Raw genomic sequence first — 9,602 nt, 5'->3', positions numbered from 1 at the left:
TGTTTAGTTTTCTGGTGAAACTAATAAAATTTAAACTAATCAAATTTGATGCTATGCTTAATGGTTACTACGTGATGAAAGAATTCAGAAAACATGTGAAATATAACTTCATTATAGTTAACATCAAGTTGTATTTTATCCAGTGCCATTTGCTATGATGGCATAACACAAAACATGATTTCACATTCAAAGTTGTCTTGGTGCGTCTCTTCTCCCTTGCTTCCTACATTCCATTCTCGGTTGGTCCTCTCCATCCCCAAAGCCGACCCTCCAGCAGAGGGTCAAGACTTTGGAACCCAAGGGCTAAAATTAGCTGGCATTCATTGTTGCTGTGTATATGTTGTTTCTTTGTTCCATTTTTAGCTAGGAGCATGATTTCTGCCTTTGACAGTTGGAGTGATGATCGTAGAGACCAGATCTTTGTGATGCCAGCCACGAAAAAGAAATGATAATTATGTGATAGGATAGAGGCACTAACCATCGCTCCCATGGCAATCATATTCCAGTATATAAATGTATTAAGCCAACATGTTGTACATCTAAATTTACAAAATGTTGTATGTCAAGTATATTTCTATTAAAAAAAATAAAAAAGGGCACCCATCACTTGATTTCTCTGGCCAGGTTGCTGAAAGCTACTTTCAAATCGAAACGACTGGAGAACCCTTTTGATGCGACATCCTAAACATTTTTCAATTCTGTCTTCCTTTGAGATGTTTTCTTTTATATCAGGTTACTTTCATATGAATCGCTCACACCCCAGAAGCCTGGATGGAGTTCGGTAAATGGTGAGAACCTGGGTTTACGCCTTCTGTTCCAACTGCCCATACACACCTCCGACCTGAGTTTCCCTGAACTTCTCTCATTTCCTCACCTGATTTTGGTTTGTATTTCTATTCCTTCTCTCCTATTAAAGGTTGACACACTTTCAGTTAGTTGTGAATGAGTTTGAATGTCAAAGCATGCTTGGAGTGGAGAAATAAAGAATTGAAGTATTACTGGTTTCTTCCAGGACTAGTGGTATTTTTTTTAAATTTTTTATGTTTGTTTATTTTTATAATTTAACTTTATTTTTTATTTTTTAAAATTTACATCCAAATTAGTATATAGTGAAGCAATGATTTCAGGAGTAGATCCCTTAATGCCCCCTACCCATTTAGCCCATCCCCCCTCCCACAACCCCTCCAGCAACCCTCAGTTTGTTCTCTATATTTATGAGTCTCTTTGGTGTTGTCCCCCTCTCTGTTTTCATATTATTTTTGTTTCCCTTCCCTTATGTTCATCTGTTTTGTCTCTTAAAGTCCTCATATGAGTGAAGTCATATGATTTTTCTCTTTCTCTGACTGACTAATTTCACTTAGCATAATACCCTCCAGTTCCATCCACATAGTTGCAAATGGCAAGATTTCATTCTTTTTGATTGCCGAGTAATACTCCATTGTATAGATATACCACATCTTTATCCATTCATCCATAGATGGACATTTGGGCTCTATCCATACTTTGGCTATTGTTGATAGTGCTGCTATAAACATGGGGGTGCTTGTGTCCCTTCAAAACAGCACACCTGTATCCCTTGGATAAATGCCTAGTAGTGCAATTGCTGGGTTATAGGGCAGTTTTATTTTTAGTTTTTTGAGGCACCTCCATACTGCTTTCCAGAGTGGCTGCACCAGTTTGCATTCCCACCAGCAATGCAAAAGAGATCCTTTTTCTCCACATCCTCGCCAACATCTGTTGTTGTTTGAGTTGTTAATGTTAGCCATTCTGACAGGTGTGAGGTGGTATCTCATTGTGGTTTTGATTTCCCTGATGATGAGTGATGTTGAGCATTTTTTCATGTGTCAGTTGGCCATCTGGATGTCTTCTTTGGAGAAGTGTCTATTCGTGTCTTTTGCCCATTTCTTCACAGGATTATTTGTTTTTTGGGTGTTGAGTTTGATAAGTTCTTTGTAGATTTTGGATACTAACCCTTTATCTGATATGTCATTTGCAAATATCTTCTCCCATTCTGTCGGTTGCCTTTTAGTTTTGCTGATTGTTTCCTTTGTTGTGCAGAAGCTTTTTATTTTGATGAGGTCCCAGTAGTTCATTTCTGCTTTTGTTTCTCTTGCCTCCGGAGACATGTTGAGTAAGAAATTGCTGCAGGCAAGATCAAAGAGGTTTTTGCCTGCTTTCTCCTCAAGGATTTTGATGGCTTCCTGTCTTACATTGAGGTCTTTCATCCACTTTGAGTTTATTTTTGTGTATGGTTTAAGAAAGTGTTCCAGGCTCATTCTTCCGCATGTCGCTGTCCAGTTTTCCCAGCACCACTTGCTGAAGAGACTGTCTTTATTCCATTGGATATTCTTTCCTGCTTTGTCAAAGATTAGTTGTCTATACATTTGTGGGTCCATTTCTGGGTTCTCTATTCTATTCCACTGATCTGAGTGTCTGTTCTTGTGCCAGTACCATACTGTCTTGATGATTACAGGTTTGTAGTATAGCTTGAAGTCTGGGATTGTGATGCCTCCTGCTTTGGTTTTCTTTTTTAAAGATTGCTTTGGCTATTTGGGGTCTTTTCTGGTTCTATACAAATTTTAGGATTATTTGTTCTAGCTCTGTGAAGAGTGCTGGTGTTACTTTGATAGGGATTGCATTGAATGTGTAGATTGCTTTGGGTAGTATTGACATTTTAACAATATTTGTTCTTCTATCCAAGAGCATGGAATCTTTTTCCATTTTTTTGTGTCTTCTTCAATTTCTTTCATAAGCTTTCTATAGTTTTCAGTGTATAGATTTTTCACCTCTTTGGTTATATTTATTCCTATGTATTTTATGTTTTTTGGTGCAACTGTACGTGGGATTGATTCCTTGATTTCTCTTTCTGTTGCTTCATTGTTGGTGTATAGGAATGCAACCTATTTCTGTGTGTTGATTTTATATCCTGCAACTTTGCTGAATTCATAAATCAGTTCTAGCAGTTTTTTGGTGGAATCTTTGGTTTTCCGTATAGAGTATCATGTCATCTGTAAAGAGTAAAAGTTTGACCTCCTCCTGGCTGATTTGGATGCCTTTTATTTCTTTGTGTTGTCTGATTGCAGAGGTTAAGACTTCCAATACTATGTTGAATAACAGTGGCGAGAGTGGACATCCCTGTCTGATTCCTGACCTTAGGGGGAAAGCTCTCAGTTTTTCCCCATTGAGGATGATATTAGTGTTGGGTCGCTTGTATATGGCTTTTATCATCTCCAGGTATGATCCTTCTATCCCTACTTTCTTGAGGGTTTTTATCAAGAAAGGATGCTGTATTTTGTCAAATGCTTTCTCTGCATCTATTGAGAGGATCATAACGTTCTTGTCCTTTCTTTTACTGATGTGATGAACCATGTAAATTGCTTTGTGGATATTGAACCAGCCCTGCATCCCAGGTATAAATCCCACTTGGTCGTGGTGAATAATTTTTTTAATGTATTGTTGGATCCAGTTGGCTAATATCTTGTTGAGGATTTTTGCATCCATGTTCATCAGGGAAATTGGTCTATAGTTCTCCTTTTTAGTGGGGTCTCTGTCTGGTTTTGGAATCAGGGTAATGCTGGCTTCATAGAAAGAGTTTGGAAGTTTTCCTTCCATTTCTATTTTTTGGAACAGTTTCAAGAGAATAGGTGTTAACTCTTCCTTAAATGTTTGGTAGAATTCCCCTGGAAAGCCATCTGGCCCTGGACTCTTGTTTTTGATTGTTAATTCGATTTCCTTACTGGTTGTGGGTCTGTTCAAATTTTCTATTTCTTCCTGTTTCAGTTTTGGTAGTGTATATGTTTCTAGGAATTTGTCCATTTCTTCCAGATTGCCCATTTTATTGGCATATAATTGCTCATAATATTCTTTTATTATTGTTTTTATTTCTGTTGTGTTGGTTTATTTCTCCTCTTTCATTCTTGATTTTACTTATTTGGGTCCTTTCCTTTTTCTTCTTGATCAAACTGGCTAGTGGTTTATCAGTTTTGTTAATTCTTTCAAAGAACCAGCTTCTGGTTTCATTGATCTGTTCTGTTTTTTTGGTTTTGATAGCATTAATTTCTGCTCTAATCTTTATTATTTCCTGTCTTCTGCTGGTTTGGGGTTTTATTTGCTGTTCTTTTTCCAGCTCCTTAAAGTGTAAGGTTAGGTTGTGTATCTGAGATCTTTCTCTCTTCTTTAGGAGGGCCTGGATTGCTATATACTTTCCTCTTATGACCACCTTTGCTGCATTTCAGGGGTTTTGGGTTGTGGTGCTATCATTTTCATTGACTTCCATATACTTTTTAATTTCTTCTTTAGCTGCCTGGTTAGTCCATTCATTCTTTAGTAGGATGTTCTTCAGTCTCCAAGTATTTGTTACCTTTCCAGATTATTTCTTGTGGTTGATTTTGAGTTTCATAGCATTGTGGTCTGAAAATATGCATGGTATGATCTCGATCTTTTTGTACTTACTTAGGGCTGATTTGTGTCCCAGTATGTGGTCTATTGTGGAGAACGTTCCATGTGCACTGGAGAAGAATGTATATTCTGCTGCTTTAGGATGAAATGTTCTGAATATATCTGTTAAGTCCATCTGGTTCAGTGTGTCATTCAAAGTCATTGTTTCCTTGTTCGTTTTTTGATTAGATGATCTGTCCATTGCTGTGAGTGAGGTGTTGAAGTCTCCTACTATTATGGTATTACTATGGATGAGTTTCTTTATGTTTGTGATTAATCAATTTATATATTTGGGTGCTGCCACATTTGGCGCATAAATGTTTACAATTGTTTACAAATGTGTTACAAATGTTTACAATTGTTAGGTCTTCTTGGTCTATAGACCCCTTGATTATGATATAATGCCCTTCTGCATTTCTTGATACAGTCTTTATTTTAAAGTCTAGATTGTCTGATATAAGTATTGCTACTCCGGCTTTCTTTTGTTGACCATTAGCATGATAGATGGTTCTCCATCCCCTTATTTTCAATCTGTAGGTGTCTTTAGGATTAAAGTGGGTCTCTTGTAAACAGCATATTGATGGGTCTTGTTTTCTTATCCATTCTGTTACCCTATGTCTTTTGATTGGAGCATTGAGTCCATTGACGTTTAGAGTGAGTACTGAAAGATATGAATTTATTGCCATTATGATGCTTGTAGAGTTGGAGTTTCTGATGGTGTTCTCTGGTCCTTTCTAATCTTTGTTGCTTTTAGTATTTATTTATTTATACGTATATATTTTCATCTTTTCTCCCCTCAGAGAGTCCCCCTTAAAATGTCTTGCAGGGCTGGTTTAGTGGTCACAAACTCCTTTAATTTTTGTTTGTCTGGGAAACTTTTACTCTCTCCTTCTATTTTGAATGACAGCCTTGCTGGATAAAGAATTCTTGGCTGCATATTTTCCTGATTCAGTACACTGAATATATCCTGCCACTCCTTGCTGGCCTGTCAAGTTTCTGTGGACAGGTCTGCTGCAAACCTGATCTGTCTTCCCTTGTAGGTTAGGGACTTGTTTTCCCTTGCTGCTTTCATGATTCTCTCCTTGCTTGAGAATTTTGTGAATTTGACTATGATATGCCTTGTTGATGGACGGTTTTTGTTGAATCTAATGGGAGTCCTCTGTGCTTCCTGGATTTTGAAGTCTGTGTCTTTCCCCAGGTTAGGAAAGTTTTCCACTAAGATTTGCTCACATAACCCTTCTACCCCCATTTCTCTCTCTTCCTCCTCTGGGACCCCTATGATTCTGATGTTGTTTCTTTTTAATGAGTCACTGATTTCTCTAATTCTTAAATCGTGCTCTTTTGCCTTCATCTCCCTCCTTATGGTATATCCATAAAATGAAGCTTTATTTGACAGTGAAACAGAAGACATTACTGATTCATTCTATAACATGGACAAACCTTGATAACATTACACTAAGTGAAAGAAGTCAGTCACAAAAGACATTCTTATGAAATACCCCAAAGAGGCAAACCCATAGAGACAGAAAGTAGATTAGTATTATTCAGAGGCAGGGTGAGTAGTTCAGGAGTTGTTCAAATGACTGCTAATAGGTTTGGGGTTCCTCTTTTGAATGACAAAAATGGTACAATGCTAGGTAGGTAGTAGTATTTGCACAACTTTGTGAATATATGAAAACACTACTGAAGTTTATACTTTAAATAAGTGAATTTATGATATGTGAGTGATATCTCAGTGGAAAAAAAATGTAAAGCAGGATGTGTGCCTGATTTTGTCTCTTTAGTTACGAAGTTTTGGAATAATGAGTCACCCTCAGTGACTCTTTCTTCTTTTGTGGAGGCCCCCAGGGTGGGCAGGAGTGGCTGTTTAAATTTTTGTATGTTTGATTTGCTGACCAGAGTGTGATCCAAATAGTGCTGCTGTCTTCCTTTCCCTAGTAAGGAAAGAGGATGGGGTCTTGATTCTTGTTTACATCTGTGTTCCCAGAAGCAAGAATTATGTCTGATGCACAGTAGGTAGTCAATAACTAGTGTTGGATAAATGAATGAATGAGTGCCTCCAATAGTTCATCACTTGGAACTAATTCTCTCTGGTTTCCTAATTCTAATATCTTGCTCTGTGATCACAAACAACCATTCTCTAGTTTCCATATATCATGACTCTGCCTAGAGCTACTCTTCGTGTTATTCTAGACCAGACTGTACAGCAAGGTGCATGTCAATGAGGGCAAAAATTGAGGTTGAAATTCCACCTGGGCTCCAGTTGCAGAGTTGGCTCTCCTTGTGCTAAAGTTGGTCATCCAGGGAAAGGGGGCCTCAATTCCTAATTTTACTGTCCAAAGGGGGACCCATCTTCTAATTCAACCCAGAAGGCCTACTGTTGCACAATCTCTCCTCTTGGACTGGGTGCTTTTTTCTAATTCTCACAAAGGCATCTTACGTGTTGGTAGCCATGTTTTCAAATCATTGCCCCCCTGAACCCTATGTTTCTTCCAAAATTATTGGCCTTTTCCTGGCATCATATCCTTTTTCATTCAGGCTGGATCCCATAGATCCAATTATTTTACCTTCTTATTAGAACTCACAAATGCAAGTTTCCCACATTGTAATTTCACCTTCTCTGTATGGAGTGTTGTAGGGGAACCCTCACAATCACATGGATAAGCAGCACAACAAATACATGGTTTCAAATCTCATTGGCTTTATCTGTGTTTTTCATCTGCCCTTTGACTATGCTTTGATCATTTCTGTATCTGATTCATATAACTCTTAACCCAAACAAGTCCTTTACCAACTACTACCTTTCACTCTTAGATGACTGCCTAGCCATTTATTTCAAAGGAAAAATTAAGGCTGTCATGCCCTTCCCTTATGTCTCCCAATATATGTATTTACATGACAATTATTTCCTATTTGTTTACTTGCTGAGAACCGGGTATCCTTCCTCTGTTCCTAAAGTGTATATCTCTATGTCCCTGTGCTATTAATCTCATTTACTTTCATGGGCTCATGATCCTTATTCCATCAGTTACCTCTTTGTCTGCAATATATTCAAATCTTACTCCCTATTCTACATTTCCTCTTAAATTATATATGTACTCAAGTCTCTCTCCCCCTTTTTTTTTAAGTTTATTTATCTTAGAGAGAGAGAGAGAGAGAGCATGAGCTGGAGAGGGGCAGAGAGAGAGAGGGAGACACAGAATCCAAAGCAGGCTTCAGGCTCTGTGCTGACAGCTCAGCTGGGGCTCAAACCCACGAAACATGAGATCATGACCTGAGCCAAAATTGGGTGCTCAACCAACTGAGCTACCCAGGCGCCCCTCAAGTCTCTCTTATAGTTGTAGTTTCTAGTTGATGGTTGGCTGAACAGATGCTACTTCTTTCTCATGTCAACTCCAACGCCAAGAAATTAAAAAAAAAAAGCCCTTGCTACATTGGAAAACAGGAAGTGACATTATTGTTGAACCAGAATCTGTGAATTCCTAGGCAACAAAAAGTATACAGACTGTACTGAAGAAAGAGTGCATAACCTAAAGACACTGCAACAGAAGATGGTTCTAAATGGTGGAAGTTCTTGCATTTCATGAGCAAACGACATACACATATAGCACACAGGTATATGTACACATATAGTACACATATTCCACTCCTGAATTCATTTCTTAAAGAAATTATTCAAGGGGCAAAGAACTGTAGGCAACCTAGATGTTTATCTCTAGGAGAGTTAATGTGTACAATGTTCTGGATGCGTGCCGCAGAGTGTTGGGCAGCACTTAAAAATCAATTTGATAGATGTACTGATAGCAGTGTGGATAGATCTTTAAAACGTACTGCTGAGAGAAAAAAAAGTACGTTGTGTATGTATGTTGTGTGTTTGATCTACACGAATTACAAATACATGCTTACCGTACAATGTCATGCATTGTCTGGAAACACTTAAAAATATGCATATTGTATACAATGGAACAGTTGCTCTTGGAGGGAGGGAAATGTGAGTGGGGTATGGGGGATGGGACATGGTGTTTTTTAAAAATAGAGGAGGCTTACAGACATATAAAATTTCTAACAAGGTAATGTACCTAAAATGTTTATAAAATTCAAAGTGTGATAAAACATAAAGTAAACTTGGGGGCAAAGAGATGTAACATTTTGGGAGCTGGACTTTCTAGAAAAATGAAAATCCAAGAGACATTCATTCATTTAGTCTCAATAATATAGGGAGATATTAAATTATAATACACTCGACTCTGGGCAAGCAATGCAAATGTTAGCAACATCTAGGAAGAAGGAAATATTAGAATTTTCTTTTTTTTTTTTAAATTTTTTTTTCAACGTTTATTTATTTTTGGGACAGAGAGAGAGACAGAGCATGAATGGGGGAGGGGCAGAGAGAGAGGCAGACACAGAATCGGAAACAGGCTCCAGGCTCTGAGCCATCAGCCCAGAGCCCGACGCGGGGCTCGAACTCCCGGACGGCGAGATCGTGACCTGGCTGAAGTCGGACGTTTAACCGACTGCGCCACCCAGGCGCCCGGAAATATTAGAATTTGTATTTCAAGCTAATCTATTAAGAGACACTCACAGGTAATGGGATCTTTTATAATTTATACTGACTTTATTTTCCACAATGAGATGATTTCCTTGAGTCAGAATTTAGCATATCATCATATAATATTAGATCTAAATCCCACTCCAGAAACATTATACCCATTTTTAGAATTTCTATTGTATGGAAGAATCTATGACCAGATTCAACTTGAGATAAATTTATGCTCACCTCCCCACAGAAGAAAAACCATATTTATCAATTAAAATTTTTATTAATGAAATGGGGGAAAGGAAATACTACGATGGACTTCATTAAAATGCATTTTCCAAGAAGCCTCTTGAACAAAATGAAGTTCTTCATTCACCACTATGCTTTCCTCCTTGACTCAGGTCATTACGGTTCTTTAATATGTAGGAAAAGGATCCCCTTCTGCCGTGTACCTGAGGTAAGTTGGATGTTAGTAAACTGAATCATTAATACACTCCCAAATAAATAACTGCAGGATTTGGGGAAGAATTTTGGAAAGAATGCTAATTGGAAAGTTCTCATCCTTGAGATTTAAAAATTAAACTATGGGCTTTTGGTGCTTTTAAAAAATTTTCCTTCCTCCTTCTTC

The 9,602-nt window shown here is 37.9% G+C and overlaps 1 protein-coding gene across 12 annotated transcripts in view; it reads right to left on the bottom strand.

The window, feature by feature from the left end:
- Positions 1-9,237: 9,237 nt before the first annotated feature.
- Positions 9,238-9,602, bottom strand: part of MS4A13 (membrane spanning 4-domains A13) — a 56,217-nt gene continuing 55,852 nt past the window's right edge. For all 12 annotated transcript variants that reach the window (XR_006297474.1, XR_006297473.1, XR_006297479.1 and 9 more), the window contains one exon: positions 9,238-9,426. Coding sequence is in view for 3 of the 12 variants with exons in the window: in XM_043581258.1 (XP_043437193.1) it covers positions 9,343-9,426 (84 nt within the window). In the remaining 9 variants the exon portion in view is untranslated. The remainder of the gene's footprint in view (positions 9,427-9,602) is intronic.

The sequence above is a fragment of the Prionailurus bengalensis genome, chromosome D1, assembly GCF_016509475.1.
Source record: "Prionailurus bengalensis isolate Pbe53 chromosome D1, Fcat_Pben_1.1_paternal_pri, whole genome shotgun sequence".
In the NCBI taxonomy this organism is placed as follows: Eukaryota; Metazoa; Chordata; class Mammalia; order Carnivora; family Felidae; genus Prionailurus; species Prionailurus bengalensis.
This window is presented reverse-complemented; position numbering and strand designations above follow the sequence as displayed.